Here is a 19,895-nt window from a genome sequence, read left to right on the forward strand (position 1 = left end):
AGGCTGCGGCTCACTGTCCCGGTGGCTTGCAGGAGGTCCCCGTGAAGATCTCCTCTGACCTTCCAGACGTCTCCCCCTGTCTCTCAGGATGGACACCACGCGGCCAGAACCACCCACTATGGCTCCCTGCCCCAGAAGGCGCAGCACGGCCGGCCCCAAGACGAAAACCCTGTAGTGCACTTCTTCAAGAACATCGTGAGTGTTGGCGTGGGGGTGGGGAGTGGAGGGGTGCAGGGCGAGGGTGGGGGAGCAGAGAGGTGAGGGGTGCCTGGCCATGCCCCCACCCAGGAGAGCCTAAGTGTGTCCCCAGGTGACACAGCTCTAATCCAGGGGGGAGAGATCTGAGTATATCCCCAGGTGACTCTAAGCTCTGATCCACAAGGGGTCTGAGCACATCCCCAGGTGACAGCTCTAATCTATGGGGAGGGGGGGGTCTGAGAATATCCCAATGGGACACAGCTATAACCCTCTGGAGGGTGGTAGATTGGCTCACCAGTTGTAACAAATGACCACACAGAAGGCAGGGGGTGGGCTGTGCAGAGGATGGTAGGTCATGACAATGCTCTGCAATTATTGTGCAATTTTTCTAGAAACCTAGAACTGGCTCTAAAAAAAAATAAAGTCTTAAAAACAAAGCAAAAGCACAGGCTCTAGTTATAGACCTCCTTTTTCAGGATGATGAGGGCTTTAGGGACCACACACCTGAGGGCTCTCCTTCTGAGGCTCCTAGTATTTGGGGCCCTTGACTGCCGACCCCAGAGAGGTCTCTGTGACACTCGCCCTCTCCATCAAGGGCTCGCCTCGCAGAGTGCAGAGCCCTGGGCGTGTTTCACATCCTCCCAAACACTTTCAGAGTGTTCTGGACGATCTGGGTGCCGCTGGGTGCTTTCAGATCCTCAAATCCTGTGTTTCTCCCTCACCTGGGACAGAACAGGGTCGCAGGGCAGAGATCGAGTAGGTGGTTTCTCATACCATTGGTGCCAGACCCTCCCAGCAAGCAGCTCCGTCTAGCTGGGAACTGGACACGAGCTGGGTGAATACAGGGGTGACAGGTGACCACAGGAGGCCCTCTCGAGGCGGTCAGGGCCGCTGTGAAGGAGGCACCACGCCCCAGCTCACCATTCTGCTGTGTCTTTGCAGGTGACACCCCGCACACCTCCTCCATCGCAAGGAAAGGTAAGGGCTCTGAAGGCACTGAACCGCCATTGCTTCACCCGCCTGGGACCCCTGAATGGGCCAGACAGCAGGCTGGACTCAGCGCTCCCTCATTTCCCCCCAAGATGTTTTGCCACGTGGAACCCACGTAGAACTAGAACGGGCTGAGAAACGCTTGTCCCAGGCAGATAGCACTCCCCTCCCCTCCCTGCCTGGATCGGAAGTCCTCCTTCCGGGCGGCTCCGGGCAGCTGTGGCCACGCGCAGGGATGCGCCGCGTCTGACAAAACCGATTTCCTGCCTCAGCTCAGTGCTGTTCTGTGTCTCCTGCTGTATGAAAGAGCGCCGTGCCTGCACTGATCCCTGTGTTACTTTCTCTTTCTCTTCCTCACGCAGGGGCGAGGACTGTCCCTCAGCAGATTTAGCTGGGTAGGTGCCGCGCGCCCCGCCCTCCCCTCCCCTCCCCTGTCCTCTCCGGCCCGGAGGCTCGCACGTCCACGTTCCTTCCATCCTCCCGGCTTGTGCCCCGCTGCTTCCCCCACAGCAGGCCCTTCCTCCTAGCTCCAGCGCTCCTGTTTCTCGCCCCGGGGCCCACACACCGAGGGGCTCCTAGGAGACTCTGCTGGACTCTCCCCAGGAAAGGAGGACCCCCGTCTTTGAGAAAGTTCCTGACTTCCTTCCAAAACAGCGGAGGAGGAAGTCCAGTCCCTGCAGTCGGCCTGCGCACCTGTCCAAAGAGCTAACCCCACCCCACCAGATGTTGACATTCTGTTGAGAAACGGTGATTCTGCTAACAACGCAAAAGGATGCTGAGTTCAGTTACTCAGTTTATAACAACCTAAGTGATCCAAAAGATTTTGGTTTGGGTTTTGATTTAGTAATAACTAAAGCTTAGATACCAAGCCATCCAGAAAAACCTTTTTAGGAATTTCTGAGAACTAAGTGTCCATGAAAATCTTAAAGGGCTGACTTGTTCAGCTTCTAGTAAAATTTGGTGTCTACACCAACTTCTAATGCTGATCTGTATTTTAACTAAATTACCTTCTAGTAAAGGCTTCCCTGGTGGCTCAGTGGTAAAGAACCTGGCTGCCAGTGCAGGAGCCATAGGAGACTGAGGTTGGATCCCTGGGTCTGGAATATCCCCTGGGGGAGGGCGTGGCAACCCACTCCAGTATTCTTGCCTGGAGAACCCCATGGACAGAGGAGCCTGGTGGGCTACCATCCATGGGGTCTCAGAGAGTTGGACACGACTAAGCAACCAAACAGCAGTATTTACCAGTAAATATTAGATACAGTCTTGATCAAATTTCCAGAATAAATAGAGGCCCACTAACCTCTAGGCCAGGAACTGTGTCTGTCTTGGAAACAGAAACACATTCTCCAACGTCCTTGGAGACACAAGATCTCTCTAGCGCAGAGCCTGCATCTCACTGATGCACAGTCAGTAGGCAACATAGAAATGAATGCATGAATTTAGAGAGAAAGAAAGAAGAAAGGGAAGAGGGAGGAAGAAAGAAGGAAGGAAGGAAAGAGAAAAGGGAAGAGCGGGGAGGAGGGCGGGGAAGGAAGGAGGAGGGACTGCTTCACATTTATGTTTGGCAGAAACCAACACAATACTGTAAAGCAATTATCCTTCAATAAAAAGTAAGTACATTTTTAAAAAAGAAGGAAGGAGGGAGGGAGGCATCCGCCCTCAGAGAAAAGGCAGAGGAAGCTTCTTGGAACCGCTCCGACACATGATTACTGCAGAGTGAACTGAGAGGTTGCTGGGACATTCATACAGATACACGTGAGCCTTTTTCTGATCTGATGAATTTGCAAAGAGTGCCGATGATGTAGAGAACTGATGCGGGCCAGCGGCCACAGCCAATTAATGACGGACTTCTTGTGCCAGCAGGAGAAAAAGGTGACACTGAAGAATGAAACCCACTTCTGACTCAGATATCCTACTTCATTAACTACTCGACCTGCCTCTTAACTTTCTAGGCGTGGTGGACCAGGGCAGAGCCGCTGACGACTGAGAGTGATGCGGGGGGGGGGAGACCTTTTTTCTTCCCGTCGTTTAAGGCCCCTCCAACCCAGCAGCTAATAGAATGCCTTTGCATGCCTCTCCATGTCTCCGTTTTTGTTCCCACTAACCCGTTAATTTTCTCTTTTTTCCAAAGCAAAATTCTGCTCTGTGTTCCGTGAGCCGGTCTGTTGGTTTCCGAGATCTGCATGACTGTCTTCATTTGGAGATCCTGAAAATTTCACTAGTTTTCTAAACTACGTTGTATGTTTTTCTGGCAAATTCTAGGTTGTCCAAAGATAAAAGTGACCAAAAATTTGAAAGGAGAAAAATTCAGCAGATTATCAATCTGAAAACCAATCCTTGAATTTTATTCTCAGAAGCATTTTATTCTGGAGAAAATCAACAGAGTCAGAGCATGACAGGCTCGCGTGGGACAGCACGGCTTTCTCCCTTGCTGGTCTATCCTTCAGCGCAGCTCTCTTTAACTGTCCTTGGCCCCTGCGACCGTGACCAAGGGAGTGTGTCCGTGGAAACTGTGGGATGCGAGGGCAGCAGTAGGCGCCCCTCGTGCGTAGTCCCCGAGACTCAACGCACTTGACACCCCTTGAAACCAGATTTTCACGTGAAAGTGGATGCCTCGTTCTGAGTGGCCAGCATCTATTCCCAGCATCTGTTTCTGGCTGAAAGTGAAGGAACCCACAGAAGTAGCGCTGGGGTGGGGTGGGGTGGGGGCCTAGACAGGTGGCCTTGGTCCAGCTTCAGTCCAAACATGAGGGAGCTGGCCTGCAAGATCCGTGAAGCTCCTGGAGCCCACCTCCAGCACCCCTGAACCAGAGGGATGGACTCCACGCTTCCCGAGCTCCCTCCAGCCCCACAACACCGTCCTGACACCGAAAAGGACCACAGGCTAAGGCCAAGGGCTCTAGAGCTCGATCAGAGACGGTTTTACTTCATTTGTAGAATTCTCAGGAGAGGCCCAGGCAGAAAGAGTCCCACTTCTTGTTGGCAAAATGTGAAGTGAGATCCCAGAGCCTGTCCGTTGCATGAGATCTGTGCAAGGGACATGCACCCCACGGCGCTAACTTTCATCATGTCTGAGCCCCAGAGTCCCCCTTCCTTCTGGTGCTCACAGTGCAAGGTCCCTTTGAAACTAGAGCTTATATGAATGCAAACTGGCCCCAGAGACACACGCCTTTACATTTCAGTAACTGTGTGTCATTGCTACCTGCGGGAAGCCAGCTTTCTCCATCCTCCCTGAAGTGAGAGGGGTCCCCCCAGAGAAGCTGGAGGCAGAGGTGGGGGCTCCTCAGGCAGCCCCCTCAGCAAGCTTCAGAGTTCAGAGCAACAAGCTCCAGTCTCAGAGCAGGTTGTCCATCATCTCCATGTTACAGAAGAGGAAACTGAAGCTCAGAGAGCTTCCGACAGTTGCCCAAGGTCACACAGCCAGGGAGCGGGTTTGCTGAGACCCACCCCGGTTGCCGGTCCTGGGATGGTGCCCAGGTGCACAGCTGGGGGACACGGCTTCCCAGCCCACTTTCCCGCCTCCCTCTATGATCACCAACTCACAGCCCAGAGCCCCTGGAAGAATCCTGGTCCATCCACACTCAGGGCACCCACAGCGCAGCCAGGGGAGCTGGTTCTGGCCTGCAAGAGCCCTCTCCAAGCTGGAGAGTTAGGAATTGTGTCTTTGCCCTTTAAAAACAGATGAGCCCCCAATTCCCCAAGTGTGAAGTCTGCTGAGCCCTGGGGGAGCTGGCATGAAGGGTCTGTGCCAACGGCCAGAACAGCCTGGGGTTGGGCGTTGTCTCCTGGGCTCCCGTCAGGGGCGCAGCCTCACCCACCCTTCTCCAGCACAGTCCAGGCACCCCTTCCCCCAATGTGTGCAGACAAAGACTTTGGAGAGTGTGTGTGACTCTGGCTGATCCACCCTGGGACCCGCTCAGCCAGGAGAAGGGCAGATACTGCCACGGGGAAGGTCCCACCCCACGCCGGAGGCGCTGGGCGCCCAGTGTGTGGCCGAATGGCTGCTGAGGCCAGATGGATGTGGACCAGGGCAGGGCCGCAGGCCGTAGGCACAGACCGCGAGCCTCACCCTCTCTTGCAGGGGGCTGAGGGCCAGAAGCCAGGATTCGGCTATGGAGGCAGAGCGTCTGACTACAAATCGGCTCACAAGGGACTCAAGGGGCACGACGCCCAGGGCACGCTTTCCAAAATCTTCAAGCTGGTAACGTACCTTCTCCACATGGGAGGTGCTGGGAGGGGCCCGGGGACAAGTCTGGGTCGGTCTGGGGATGCCAGTCTCCAGACCCTCCACCCGCTGCTTCTCAGGAGTTGCTCCTGCACATCCCAGCCCTTCGAGGCGGGCGTTTCTGCAGAGCTCACTTGAGCAGGTGCTGCACCAGGTGCCAGGCCAGGGTTCCTCGGGGAGCTTGAGGACAAGAGGGGTCGTGCTGGACCCCGAGAGGTTCAGGGGCCTGGAGGGCACCAACCTGTCTGGAAGGTCAGGTGGCCTCCTGGCTGGGGCAGCAGCACCTTGGTCCTTGAGGGCGATGAGAGGGACCTGGGGACCTCAGGCATCTGTCTTGCTGATTCACACTGGAGCCACACGCCCAGGTCCCTCGGGCTCCCTGAGGCTTCGTCTATCCTCTGTGAGACGGGGGGATGTGTGGGGAGCTGCTCTGACAGGAGGGGTACCATGCCACCTGCCCGGCTCCCTGCCCAGACCTCCTCGAAACAGCTGGCATCGCCAGTGACACGTCAGCCCTGCTCAGAAACCTGAGATCTCAGGAGGGGCTCTGATGGGGGACAAGGCATAGCCCCCCCAGGCCTGAGCCGGATGGAGGAGGGAAGGGAAGGTTCTGGACTCAGGAGGGGCAGACCCCAGGCAGTAACCCCTCACACCAAGCCCCTCAGACTCCTTCTTCCCAAAGCTGCAAGCAGGCAGAGCTGTCCTGGGGTGAGAGGGGTGGGTGCCCAGGTCCAGAGGCCAAGCTTACCTGTGAGGAGATGGAACACCCTGGAGACAGAGGCCCTAGAGCCTGGACGCCCAAGGGCTGGTCCAGGCTCTAGTCTCCTGAGACAGAGCAGACGCAGCTGCCCCAGTGGGCAGGGCCCAGATGCCCGGACAGGCCTCGAGAAGGTGGAAAAGGGCAGCAGGCTTAGAGCTGGAGGGGCTCGGGAGCTGAGATGAGCCTGTGGAGCCACAGCAAGCCTCTTGAGCAGTTGGGACCATTTCCACAAAGATTCGAGGCTTGCGGGGGTGCCTTTCATCCCTGATAATGGAACCACATTTGCACGGCAGCCTGGCAGGAAGGAACAAACGTCACCAAATCTCGGTCCCACTGGTTTTCTCATTAGAGCATCAGCCCAGCCACCACTTTCACTGACTCTTGACCCAAATGAGGCCATGACTTAACTGCTGCCGTCCAGCTACAACTGCAGTCCTGACTCTTACAAGGGTCCAGTCAACTCCCCTTCCAGCTGAAAGAAGTGTCATGAGGAAGACAGACACCAGCGAGGAAAGACAGAGGCCATGTGCTACAGCAGGAGCAGCGTGTAAGGACGTGGCGCTCACGGTGCCCCCAGGGCCACGGGACCGTCCTGCAGCCTCAGGCATCACGGTGCTGGCATCGCTGCCATGCTCTCACCCCATGTGGCAGCTTCTTCTGCCCGTGCCCCAGGCCAGCGGCCCCCCGGGGGAGACCTTCGTTTCCACGGACTCCTGTCCCAGGTGTCTGTGGTCTCTGATGAGACCAGGAGTGTCTCCCGAGGCTCACCTGCTGGCTTATGGCAGGTCACAGTGTGATTTCACCCGAGAAGGTCCTGCGGTCTGTGGCGAGGCTGTGTCACCAGGAGACCAATGCGCCCCGTCCAAGGGCTCATTCCCCACCAGCAAAGAGTGATGGCTCCTCAACCCCAATCACCTCTGACCTGCAGAAGTGTGCTTCCTGCTGAGCTCGTTGAAACGTCGAGATTTTACAATTTACGGTGAAATGGTTTGGTCGGGAACACAGAGACTCGTGGGTTAGTCACCTCACTGTAATTCTGCATCAAGTCCCGTGTGTGTGTGGCACGTCCAGTGGTCGCGATACACAGACGGCCAGGACAGACACAGCGACCTAGGCTCTGAAAGGTGCTGGACTCTGAAGGGTGATGAGAAGCAGGACTCAGCTTTGAGGAGACTCAGTCTCTTCAGGAAGACATTTAAATACATGAAGTGAGTGGTGAGTGACCCATTGCTAAGCTGGCTGGTGTCAGATTCAATGTGGGTAGGACTCAGTCTTCAAAATGTTGATCCTGAGGCAAATCTGATAAGGAGATAAATACTATCTCAAATGTCTAAGAAACAGAGAGCCTTACAATATTCGTGTCTTGATTCTGAAATGAGACAGCGATGACACATATCCTGGCGGGGCTCTGGGTCTAAATCCAGAGTTGCAGTGTTTCTATCAGGTCACCTGCAGTGTCCAGACCATTTCTGAGTCCCCAAGACTTCCGGACCAGAGCGACCAAGGGCAAAACCCAGATGTCTGCAGGTGGGACGATGTCCGTCCTCATCAGAGTTTCTAACACCAGCTCCCCTCTGCTGGCTGACTTTGGGGAAATGACTCAACCTCTCTGAGGAGCTTCGGCTCCTTCAACTAGCAAACAGGGATGCTAGGAACACCCACCCCCCTAGGCTGGCTTGCTTGTTCACAAGATGAAACAGATGTCAGAGATTTAGATCACAGTAGATAATAAATTGTAGGCACAGTAATCAAAAAGAAAAGCCATAAATCTGCCGTCTTTTATTCAAAAGTTCCCCTCAGTGGTGTCTCACGTAAGCTGTTCAGCAAACAGCGTAGGAGGGGGACTAAGCCATCTCAGTGCAGAGGTGCTTGGTCAGATGGAGCAGCGATCTGCTCTTCTGCATGACTAAATCCCACTTTCCAGGAGACCCTAAGGTTAATCTCTCTGAAATTCAGGACAAGGAGAGGCCAGTGCTGCCTGGCTCAGGGCTACTCCAGGAGCGGCTCTGAGGACCAAGTACCCAAAGCCCAGCCAGACTTACCTGGGACTAGACCTAGGTCCCTGCTGAAGGGCTTGGCCCTGAGGCTGGGGAACAAAGCCCCTTTCCTGCAGGAGGAGTTATCTCTGAATGATGCCCGACACCTCCAGAGGCTAGAATTCCACAGACTTCCCCACACATGAAAATAAAATGCCTCTAGTGAATCAGCAATGGAGGAATGTTTTGGGGGGAAAGCAAAATTGCAAGAAATCAGAGCCATCATCTTTCTGTGGACCAAGTTAGCTATAAGACCTGGGGCCTTGTGCTTCCATTGCCTAATCTCTGGGTCACGTGGGTGATGCAAGACGTGGATGAGGCCCATCTGTCATCGGATCAATAGCATATTTCATGTTCATCTTTCTTTCCGGGGGCTCACAGTCTCAAGGGGATCCTTAAGAGATCAAGTTTTCATTCATAACCTATGAGAAAAGGAAAAACCAACAAGAGACTAAAATTTGAATGAGAATTCAAATGCAAAAAAAAAAAAGCACCTTCCTCCAAGTTCATCTAAGTGACAGCTGGGGTGACACTTGCCTTCTCGAGCCAATGCCTGGACAAGCTCCCTCGTCTCCATCATCCCCACCCACTGTCTCCGCCTCCAACACTGCCAGCTCTTCTGCAAATTGTATTTGTCCAGAAAACATGTCAACTCTTGTTTTTTGAAGACCCTGAGGTCAGAGTTTGTAGACAGCTCATCTGGGAGGCTGGTTTCCTTGGTGATGCAGGAGAGGGCTCGCAGGTGGGGCAGAGGCTGCTCCCTGGTGAACCAAGTGGGTCTGCGCTCTCGGCATCTCAGCCTCACGCAGATGAGCCCATCCCGGGCATCGTTCATGGACCACTTCCCGTGGTCCCTGGGAATCTCTAGTCTAGATGTCAGGGGAGTGTGTAATTTCCTTGGTTCTGTCTCCTCACAACAAAAATTTTAAGCTATGGACATTAAAGCCTTCGGAGCATCACAGCTGTCAGACAGTGTTACAGTGCCATGTTACAGCTCAGTTTTATTTAGAAAGTAAAGGAAAATACATCCTCGAGGTGCGAGGGCATGCCGACCCAGAAGATGCGAAGAGAAGAGAGAGCGCGCGTGCACTGGAGAGAGACCCCTGGCCCTTTGGCTCCTCTTCTTATATGTCTTTTCCTCCCCCTGGGCCTGCTCTGTAAACTGGGCCAGCCAGGAGTGCTGTTTGTTTTTCCTGAGGTCCTCACTCCGGTCCTCAGACCTTCCTTTGTTCTATTTTTGCGGGCTCTTCCCTTCCTTGTCTTTTAGCCACTGCCATCTGGACTCCTTTTTCCTATTCTAACTACCTAACGTTCCCCCCTCAAGAGATGGGAGGCCAAATTCTTTGGCAATGGGGGGTTGAGGTCTTTCTGGCTACTTCCTGCTGAGCAGGGACAGCAGGGTAATTGGGCCTCCCATCTCTTGAGGGGGGAATGTTAGGAGAAAACAAGCCCTCCTTTGAGACATAACAATGTATCAGTTGAGTTTTTCACCCCCAGAAACGCATGGTTCCCAGAGCAGCACCCACACGCCCTGTCCTGTTTGCCCTGTGGTGCTTGGATGTGCAGTGAGATAAAGGATGCTGTGAGCCGCGGACTTAGAGACCAGCCCCATGCAGCTTCATTCCTAGAGACAGACCCCGAGGAGAGAGGCCCTGCACCTGGTGACCACTGACCACAGGGCCCTGGCTTTCCCAACTCTCTCTTTCTTTTTCTCAGGGAGGACGAGACAGCCGTTCCGGGTCCCCGATGGCAAGACGCTGAAGCCCAGCTCCCCTCCCAGAACCCCGTCCCCAGCTTCTTAATACAACCGCCTCGACGCTAACCATTGTCTAAATTCCCAAGTGCAGCAGGCATCCCCCCACCCTGCCCACATGCGCGTCCTGCAGGCTCCTGGCCAGCGGCTCAATGGAGAAGACGGTGCAGCTGTCAGCTCACCCTTGAAGATCAGCGAGGTCCCTGAGGGTCCAGGGTGGGCGACCCTCCACGCCCACCTTCTGCCCTGGGACGGCCTTGGACGCGGCCCTGGGGACCCTGCCGCCGGGCCCCCATGCAGAGTGTGGAGACCGGCCTGTGGCTCTGAGCTTCCTTTGGTTTCTTTCCCGCCTCCTCTCACCTCTTAAAGCACTTCCTTTCCTAACCGATCACAGTGGAGCGGCTTCGCGGCGGGAGCTTTGGTACGTGGCAGGCGGGCGGGCAGCTGGGAGTGTCCCGTGTGGTGGCCGCGGCTCACACCCCGGAGGAGCCGGATCGGCGCGTGCGGAGAAGGGACGCGGGGCGGACTCGGCCGGGCCTCGGGGGGTCCCGCGACGGCGCAGGCGCGCGGGGACCGCAGCTGCCCCCGCGACGACCTACTTTCTACGGAGCCCGGCCGGAGGGCGGAGGCGGCGCAGCTCAGAGCGGTGGCAGGACGTTCCGGGAGCCTCGCGGTGGCCGTGGCTATCGCGAGAGCGAAGGTGACAGGTGGCGTGCTCGGCACGCCGGTGCGCACAGCGAACACTAACCCCTGGGGAGAGATAACCACCCCACCTGCTTCCTCCCAGAAACCCACTGACCAGTACACTCGCTTTTCCCGAATCGCTGCCGGACTGGGTGCCGGCCCCAGTGAGGACGGGGAGGGGTCCTCTATCCCACTCTTTTCTAACCCCAGCTGACATCTCCCGTGCTTCCCCCATAACCTACTGATTCCCACCTTTTGATTTCAGCATCTCTTCCACCAGACCCCCACGAAGTCCCCACACTGGCGTCACAACCCCCCTTAGGATGAAAATGAGGAATAGTCAACGTAACGCCCAAACGTGGCTCTTTAATCCCCTTCTAATTCTGAATATTTCGCGTGGGTTTACTATAATGTCTATTAATACATAGCCTCAATGATGAGAGGATAAGAAAAAAAAAAGAAAATTTCAGAAACAAAATCTCCAAATTGCTCGACACACACACTGCGTCATTGAGCTGGTTGTGACTGAGTGACCTCCATTCGTGGCCACACCCAACAGTGAGAGCTGTGACCACGGGTCTCAAGGAAAGTATGCACTGTTCTTGAGTATTGAAATAAAGTAATACACTTTTAATGATATCTGCATGGCTTGTCTTCTGTGACTTTTATTCTGGTCTGCAGAACATGAGTGTGTGTGCTGACCCTATGGACCACAAGGCTCCTCTGTCCATGGCATTCTCCAGGCAAGAATACTGGAGTGGGTTGTCATTTCCTTCTTCAGGGGATCTTCCAGACCCAGGGATTGAACCTGTGTCCCTTAGGTCTCCTGCACTGGCAGGCAGGTTTTTTACAGGTAGCCACTGGGAAGCCTGAGGTCTGCATCACCCCAAAGCTGCAGGAAAGTTCGTTTCCAGGCGGAGCTCTGAGTGGGGGGTGTGCTAGACCCCCAGCCACACACACCTCCATCTCTGCGTGCTCACCTGCAGACCGTCCCACCGAGTCCAGAGGTGCCAGGAGGGTCTATCTGATGAAGGAAGCCTCTTCCCACCAGCACAGAACAGCACGGTGATCACGCTTTTTCAGATACCCCGTCGATCCGCCCAGCCGCCTCTGCACCACGTGGTCCAGACCGAGAACCGTCTGTGGGCTCCTGTCTGCCCCCCTCCCCAGGCAGAGGATGGTCCAGGGGCCCCAGCACCAAGCCCTGGGAGAGCAGGCCAGGCCAGAGGTCAGGAGCAGGTCAGAGGTTAGCGGCGAGGATGTCGGTTTATAAAACCAGTGTGGGCTGTGAGCTGGGTTTGGGGTTTGTGAGGAGAGAAGATGGGCCTGAGAAAAACACTGAAATAGGTGGTGGAGGGGAAGCCTCTGAAAACAAGAGCGCCAAGCCTTCCACGAGCCCTGGATGCTGTGTTGAGGCTGTGCTAATACGACAGCCAGGACTGAGGGGCTGAAACAATGCACGTTTTATGTTCTTAGACTTTAGAGGCTGGACGCTCATGGCCAAGGCGCCAGCAAAGAGTTTCTGGGGAGGCCCCTCTCCTTGGCTGCACACACTGCCTGCTCTCCAGGGCACACGACACACCGTGGTGTCTCTCCTTCCTTGTAAGGGCTCCAGTCTCACCTTCATGACTGCGTTTAAGCTGTACTCAGCTCCTGGAAGTCCCATCACATCAGGAGTTAACACTCCAGCAAATGGATCTGGGGCACCAGGCAGCCCACAGCAGGGGTGTGTTTCTCCTGCAATGACAAAGGTTTCCTAGACAACCCCCCCCTCAGTTGTCAAGAGTTTAATTAAATTGCAGAGCTGAGGAGAAGGGGATGCTGCTCCAGGGTGAAGAGGCAGCCAGGCAGGAGGCCTGGGTGCCAGGCGCAAGCCTGCACTGGGTCTGCCACACAGAGGTCTTAGTCTTCACACTTCGGGCAACGCTGGAAAGCCGTCTCTGGGGAAGAGTCTAGGAGGACTTCTTTGTTCTACTCTTGCAACTTTGCTAAAAGTTTGAAATCGCTTCAAAGAGTTTACACAGAAAGCATCAAGAGTTCAGATTACTAAACTTGAGAAAGATAATTCAAAGCGAGCCTAGAAAAAGTGCGTGGTGAGGAGTATCTTGGGGAAGACAGCCAGCTGTTGTCCATCCTTCTCCAGGACGATGGAGGAGCTAGCTGAGGGCACTCTAAGAAGAGCTATTTTGTGTTAATTTATAAGAATTTCTTCCCCTGAAGCTGGTTACCAGGGTAACCTACAATTACTTTATTCTGATGCTAAAATAGTGTCATAAAACCATCTCTCTTGCTTGAGTAAGGATTTAAAAATCAGGGAAATATCTGTGTATCAGCAGAAAGGAGAGTGTGGGGCCATGGGTGAGCATAGAAACTGCCGTTTCTCCATTTTTCCTTAGAGACTAAAGGGATTTAACACTTTCACCATACTTGTTGTTTTAGTCGCTCTGTCGTGTCTGACTCTTTGTGACCCCATGGACTGCAGCCCATCAGGCTCCTCTGTCCATAGTATTCCCAGGCAAGAATACTGCAGTGGGTTGCTATTTCCTTCTCGAGGGGATCTTCCTGGCCCAGGGACTGAACTCATCTCTCTTGTTTTTCAGGCAGATTCTTTACCACTTAGCCATCTGGGAGGCTCCTTTAAAGTTACATGACAATAAAGTCTCCTCAGTGATAGAAATAACATGGATGATGCAGAATAAATTAATCATTGGCGTTTGTAAAAAATACTTCTATTCATATGGTGGTGGTTTAGCTGCTAAGTCGTGTCCACATCTTTGCGACCCCATGGGCTGCAGCACGCCAGGCTTCCCTGTCCTTCACCATCTCCTGGAGTTTGCTCAAACTCATGTCCATTGAGTCAGTGATGCCATCCAACGATCTCAACCTCTGTTGTCCTCTTCTCCTTCTGCCCTCAATCTTTCCTAGCATCGGAGTCTTTCCCAGTGATTCGGCTTTTTGCATCAGGTAGCCAAAGTACTGGAGCTTCAGGATCAGTCCTTCCAATGAATAGTCAGGGTTGATTTCCTTAAAGATTGACTGGTTTGATCTCCTTGATGATGTCCAAGGGACTCTCTTCTCCAGTACCACAATTTTAAAGCATCAACTCTAAGATGCTCATTCTTTACAGTCCAACTCTCATGTTTTCCAGGTCTGCCCATGCACAAGATGCGTTGTAAACTCACGCCCTTAACTGTGTTTAAATATCAGCAATGTTACATCATCAGAAAGCCAAACATTCTGGAAAAATGCAGCTGGGCCATTTTAAGTAGCTGAGGCAATCCATGGTAGAGGCAGCAGATGAGCCATAATCTAGTCATTTCTAGAGAACAGCACCCTCTCCCCACCTGCCGTACTTTAAACACCAAAAGAACAATATTCCTCCTACAGACAAGGAGGAACAGCAGATTCCTTACCATTCTCTCTGAGCAAAGCCCAGGAGAAAATAAAAACCACTTTAGTTTTCAGTCAGAAAAATTGCATGAAGTGCCCACCGTATTCTAGGAGTAAGGTGAACAAAGAAAAAAGTTATCTGAGATGCATCTTTAAAAGGGACCAGATGTTGTAATATCAACTAACTCCATCGGTATTTCTGGGAAAACCCTATGTCCTACATGTCTACATGAATAGAGAAGTTGATATTATGATTGATTTTCATTTAAGTTACCTTCAAATACCTTACAAATAAGGGAAAAAGTGGAAAATACCCTCAAGGATGGGAAACAAGATGTCCTCAGACTGTTTGAGCCCCATGGATCTGAATTCATTGCAAATTCAGCATCGTATTTTGTTAACATGCTGAAAATGTTACCTAGAGAAAACGTCTACCTTTAAATGCTTATAACTCACCCCAAACCCAAATAAGTAAATATATAGGAGTTCTAAGATAATACAAAACTAACTTTGTTATTCTTAAAGCCAGCACAGTGACTATTGGAATAACTATGCATTCCTAACACAAAATTGTATTAAATAAATGTCATCCAATGCAGAAATAGACCATGGGACAATTCTGAAGATTGAAAAGAAGGACTCTCCTGTAAATTAAAAACAATTAATTTAAAAAATGTCCTTTAGTGGTGAATCAAGAATGAATCACTGTCACTTTAGAAATTTGTAAAATGGATTATAAATCTTAACACAAAAGCCTTCATGCTGTGAAGCACAAGATTAAATAGAATATTATATGATCACTGCCTATTGTTCCTGTCACTCTTTATTTTTTCATGCTTTAAGTATTTTATTAGTCCTCCATACGAAAGTCTGCCGCACCCCTCCATGTGAGTGAGGGGCAGTGGGTATGAAGGGAATGGGGTCAGCTGAGACAGAGGGTGAGCTCAGATGGGACAAATGTGGCAGGTTTAGGGGCCACATCCAGGAAAGGCTTCAGGAGGCTGAGGCAGGGCTCTCCCTTCAGCAAGGCGTTCGCCTCCACTGTTATAAACAGTGAGATGGTTTAAAAATGCTGCTTTTCAGGAGTATTCGGTAGAGACATAGAGGCTCCAAATGTGTACCAAGGCACTTTTGAAATTCCTTTCTAAAAACTCCAAAATGCCTACATTACATGAGTAGAGATTAGGTGGCAAAAAGAGTGGTCTAAAAGTAGCAGTTACATAATTTTATCTTAGCCTTACTGTATACAACAGATTTTAGAAAAAGAACAAATTAGTAACAGTTGGATTAACTGTGGTGGCGGGGTGGAGGGCGGGGAGCAGGGAAGAGAGGGCACAGTACTGACTTCGAAATAATCATCTGAAAAAATTAGGTAAAAAGCAGGTATAAAATAGTTTAAAATAACCAGAAGACAGTTCTGTACGTATCTTATATGTGCATGTGTGTGCAGTCACTTGTGTCTGACTCTCTGCGACTCCATGGACTGCAGACCGCCAGGTTCCTCTGTCCACGGGTTTCTCCAGGCAAGAACACTGGAACGGGCGGTTGCCATGCCCTCCTCTGGGGAGCTTCCTGACCCAGGGACACAACCCGTGTCTCCTGCACCTTCTGCCTTGGCAGATGGATTCTTTATCGCTGAGCCACGGGGGAAGCCCCAAGTCTTATACATTTTCTTAAGATCATGTTATTTACATAAATTGGAGTGATGATCTTCTACAGAATGTGTTTCTTTGTGAGGTATGAATGTCTTCTGCAAAAAGGAAAATCCACAGGAAGCAGCGAAGCCCACCTCCTTTTTAGAATCTCACCCTGTTCTACCGTGTGGCCCTCCTGCCCACGAATACTGGTGCGACTGTAACACTCAGGCTCACATTTCCTTACAAACGGTTACGGGCGGGCGTACAAACCACTGTTGTGAAGAGACTGTCATGAAGAGACACTCGCTGGTTAAACGCTGAGATTGGATGAAATGGAAATCCAAGGGAAGACAGCAACTGTGTCAGGCCCGGTTTGTCTCGTTCTGCCAGTGACTCGTGGTCAGAGCTCGAGGAGCTCCTTTCCGCTGGACCGACAGCCCAAGCTCCCTCCATGCCCAATCCTCTGACCACAGGCCTGTCCGAGCTGCCAAGTCCTTGAGGGGCCGAGGGAAGCTTGTGGGGAGGGGCGCTGGAAAAGATGCTCTGTTTGCACCTGCTGCCCTTTGTGCAGACATGCCCGCCACATACCCTGATGAGAAGGAGTCTGCCCCCCACGCAGGAAACCCGGCTCCGGCCCAAGCCCTGGGTCGGGAAGACCCCCCTGGAGGAGGGCGCAGCAGCCCCTGCAGCATTCCTGCTAGGGAACTCCACGGACAGAGGCAACAGTCCATCGGGTCACAAAGGGTTGGACACCACTGAGCACTAACCCTTCCCCTCTCTACACCCTCCAGCTTCCCGACCCCAGCACCGGGGAACTACACCCAGCTCCCGGGGCAGCTTCCGAGGGAAGGGGACTCATCCTGCAGTGGCCCAGAGCTGCCCAGCTCCTTTACCACAGGACACAGCTACAGGCGGTCGTGGCCTCTCTACAGGCACCTAAGTGACCAGGGTGGCGTTTGTTATGGTCAACGGTGGCAGCAACGGAGGCACTTGCGGCGAGCACAGACGGCGGGCCGGCCTCAAGGCACAGCCTGCTTTTTAAGTTGGAATCTCTTCATGTGGCCCTCACGAGGGTGTGCCGCGCGGAGGCGCTCGTGTGTGCCGCACAGAGGCGCAGGGAACCATCACTGAAATTCTTTTCTGTGAGAATGTATCTGAATGCATGTGCCAAACTATCTTACAGTAAATATTTTAAAAGAAAAAAATTAATCACATTTCCTAACTTCATTTTTTTTATTTATTGTTATTCCAAAGCAGATATGCTATGATAGATATTTTTAAAAAATACAATTATCTATCCTCAAAACCCTGGTTATGCAGGAGACTAGAAATCTCTTGTCAGAAGACTTTTTATCAACCAGTAAAGTATAAAGATCAACTTGTACTCCACTCCACCAAAAGTTCAAGTGAAATTATGTCTTTACAAAACCTTATTTTTCAAGGAATGTTTTGCAAAGAAGCAGCTTTTATAATTAGGAAGTAAATAAAAATAATACATCAATGTCTTGTGTTTGCCTGATAATAAACTGAGAAGACTCACAAAATGGATTACTGATAGATTTTTTTTTTTCTTTAACCAAAATAAAAGTAGGCTTTAGATTCACCTGGTAAGGCCTTACTTAAACAGGCTGTGCACCAATACAATTCACTGAACTATGCTTTCTATACAATTAGGAATTAAACAAACCCCTTGCAGAGACTGACCTGAGATGACACTTAATGCTAAAACCAAAATAAATAACCTAGCAAGAACAAAACTTTTAAAATTTCAATAATTTCAACTTTGGAGATATTTGTTCACCAAAATTAATCAACATTTCTAAAATATTTTAATACAAAATTATAAAAGAAAAGTGCATTAAAAGCAGAACCTTTAAAACTCTGGCACAATTACAGTTATTCTGAATATACGGACTCCAGCCAGGTACACACACTGACATTCAAGAAAAACCTCAGGATACAGAAGTCCAGTATCACAAGTCAAATAAGGCTTTTTTTTTTCTTTAAAAAAATATACAATACACAAAGCAGTTTGAAAAAAAAAAGTAATATTATTTAAGTTTTCAGACTTAAATATTTTCACATAACAAAAGTTTTATATCACCATCAATACTACTTATATACATACGCCAAAAGTGTGGACAACAAAAAGTCAAAAGATGCCCCTTCAAAAAATAACAGTGAAATGTCTCTTTCTTCAGGAATCCGAAATGAGCTCCTCTCTTAATATACAAAGTCCATACAATATTTATAATAAAATTGCTCTCTTCTGAAACCAGTGAGGCAATGAGAAAAAATAAAGGCAATTATTCTTAGGAAAAACAAACACAAAAAAAGCAACCCCAGCTTTATGTCACAATGACGAGGATGTCCGTTTCTTTATTAACAAAATGAATGCAATACTGATCTGAAGTGCTCGTTGGAGGTAAAAATGCTGCCGCTCTCTCTGTAACAGGGATAGTGCTTATTTACAAAATATACTGTTCAGCCACACAGAGGCCCATATATCTGCATATGTACATACGTATTTATATATAGAACATATAAATAATTTCCAAGGAGAGAGTCACGTGGAGTAAGAAGTTTCTGTCTTTGGAATGCCGTGGGATCGACGCGCGCTCTGCCCCAGCAGGGGCGGGATTTGGTTGGTTTGGGGCATGTTCAACGTGGCACCATTGATGATACTAAAGGATTCCCTGAAATAAAAAGTACACCTGCTTATGGACGAAGAGAACACGGCGGGGCTCGGACACGTTCCTATCCGGTGTCGCGGGGGCGCGCGGGGCGGCAGCGTCTCCGCCCCCAGGAGCCGGCGCCGCGGTCTGCAGCCTGAGGTGCAGCTTGTGCTTTCTGCTGACCCGGCCGTGGGCCCGGCGGGGACTCGGGCGCGTGCGACCGCCTCCAGCGGGGACGGCCGAGTCCTCGCTCGTGGGTCAGGCTGACTCTGTCCTCACGTTCACGCCCCAGGTGCTGCCTTCTCCTGACTGACGGGTAGCTCTCTGTCCTGGAGAGAAGTGGTCCAGCCATCTCTCACGGTCCCAGTATACTAACATACGGTAGGCTAAAAAAAAAAAAGAGTCCATTTCTACTCATCTCGAAACACACACAGAAAAAAATGGAAAAAACTTCCCTGTGTGTCATAGCATTTCCTCTGAACTTCATGCACCTAGCTTATGTTGGTTTCATGAGCTATGTTTTTTGTCATGGGAAGCATGAAGGAAAAGAGAACCCTCTGCCTTCCCCCACACTGACACCTGTCTTACTGATCACACCACGATGACAGTAAGATCCGGCGGATGGCTAGCTGGCTGCACTGGCCACGGGGAGGGTGAGACTGCTGACATGGACCTGAGTTTAGTGGTCTGCAGAGACATGAGAACGCCGTGCCTTCCACCTCGCCCAGCTCCTTCCTGGAAGTCGCTGAAAATCAGTGATCTTTAGACCATTCTGTAGCTAGAAAAACTATTGTGATGACATTTGTAACACTTGAGGCTTCAAAACAGAAATCCCAAGTGCTCTGTTCTCCTCCACACTTGACTCCAGGACGTCCTCGGGGCGGCGCCCATCAGAACACGTTGGCCAGGGCCTGCCACTCACTCGCAGGCTCTGGGACCACCTCGTCCAGGTGCAGCGCGTGGCTCAGCGCCTCCGCTCCATGGTCCTGCTGGCCCACGGGCTCCGGCACTGCCCCTGCCGTGGGGACAAAGAGAGAGCCTCAGACATGCAGCAACATGAGATGACGCGCATACGAACAAGGACAACACAGAAAGAATCGTTTGAGCTGCAGGTTTCATGGCTCTGACAGTTACTGTTACTTGAACGTGAGCACACAACCCTTGTTCGCTACACTCTCACACTCTATGTATCGTAAAGGTGATTCTGATATGACATTGCTGAGTCTTTACTAATACCACTGACAAGACTTTTCTAACAGTAACGCAGGAAGCACTAGCGTGCACGCATCAGAATGGATTTTCTCCTCCTCCAAAGGGGCCCAGCACGAAGGGTCCTGCCCTGTGGCTCCCGGAGACCCTGGGGTACTCACCGCTGCACTCAGGTCTGACTGCATGCCTGGCCACAGCGCCTGAACCTGAGACACAGGCTGCAGTCCAGCCCCTCCCGGCACAGCCCCCACCAGGCGACTGGCCACCACACCCGTCTCCCGGAGCTTCCAGGCACTCCAAGATGATGTGGGACGAGGCGGATGGGGGGACACAGCAGG

General features: G+C 51.6%; 2 protein-coding genes across 11 annotated transcripts in view; one reads left to right on the forward strand and one right to left on the reverse strand.

Annotated features, from left to right (window-relative positions):
• Positions 1-11,291, forward strand: part of MBP (myelin basic protein) — a 104,445-nt gene extending 93,154 nt beyond the window's left edge. For 2 of the 4 annotated variants that reach the window (XM_005223935.5, XM_005223937.5), the window contains 4 exons: positions 88-195; positions 1,141-1,176; positions 5,270-5,389; positions 9,926-11,285. In XM_005223935.5, the coding sequence (XP_005223992.2) occupies positions 88-195; positions 1,141-1,176; positions 5,270-5,389; positions 9,926-9,970 (309 nt within the window). In that variant the 3' untranslated portion in view covers positions 9,971-11,285. 4 annotated transcript variants of the gene reach the window in all.
• Positions 11,292-16,887: 5,596 nt separating this feature from the next.
• The window catches only part of ZNF236 (zinc finger protein 236), a 70,242-nt gene continuing 67,234 nt past the window's right edge, over positions 16,888-19,895 (reverse strand). For 6 of the 7 annotated variants that reach the window (XM_059881009.1, XM_059881006.1, XM_059881005.1 and 3 more), the window contains 2 exons: positions 19,271-19,363; positions 16,888-18,734 (listed from right to left, as the gene is read on the reverse strand). In XM_059881009.1, coding sequence (XP_059736992.1) covers positions 18,607-18,734; positions 19,271-19,363 — 221 coding nt within the window. In that variant the 3' untranslated portion in view covers positions 16,888-18,606. Of the gene's footprint in view, positions 19,364-19,895 lie in introns of all 7 variants that reach the window. The other variant, XM_024984553.2, reaches the window with a different exon arrangement.

This window comes from Bos taurus, chromosome 24 (genome assembly GCF_002263795.3).
Source record: "Bos taurus isolate L1 Dominette 01449 registration number 42190680 breed Hereford chromosome 24, ARS-UCD2.0, whole genome shotgun sequence".
NCBI classification, from domain to species: Eukaryota; Metazoa; Chordata; class Mammalia; order Artiodactyla; family Bovidae; genus Bos; species Bos taurus.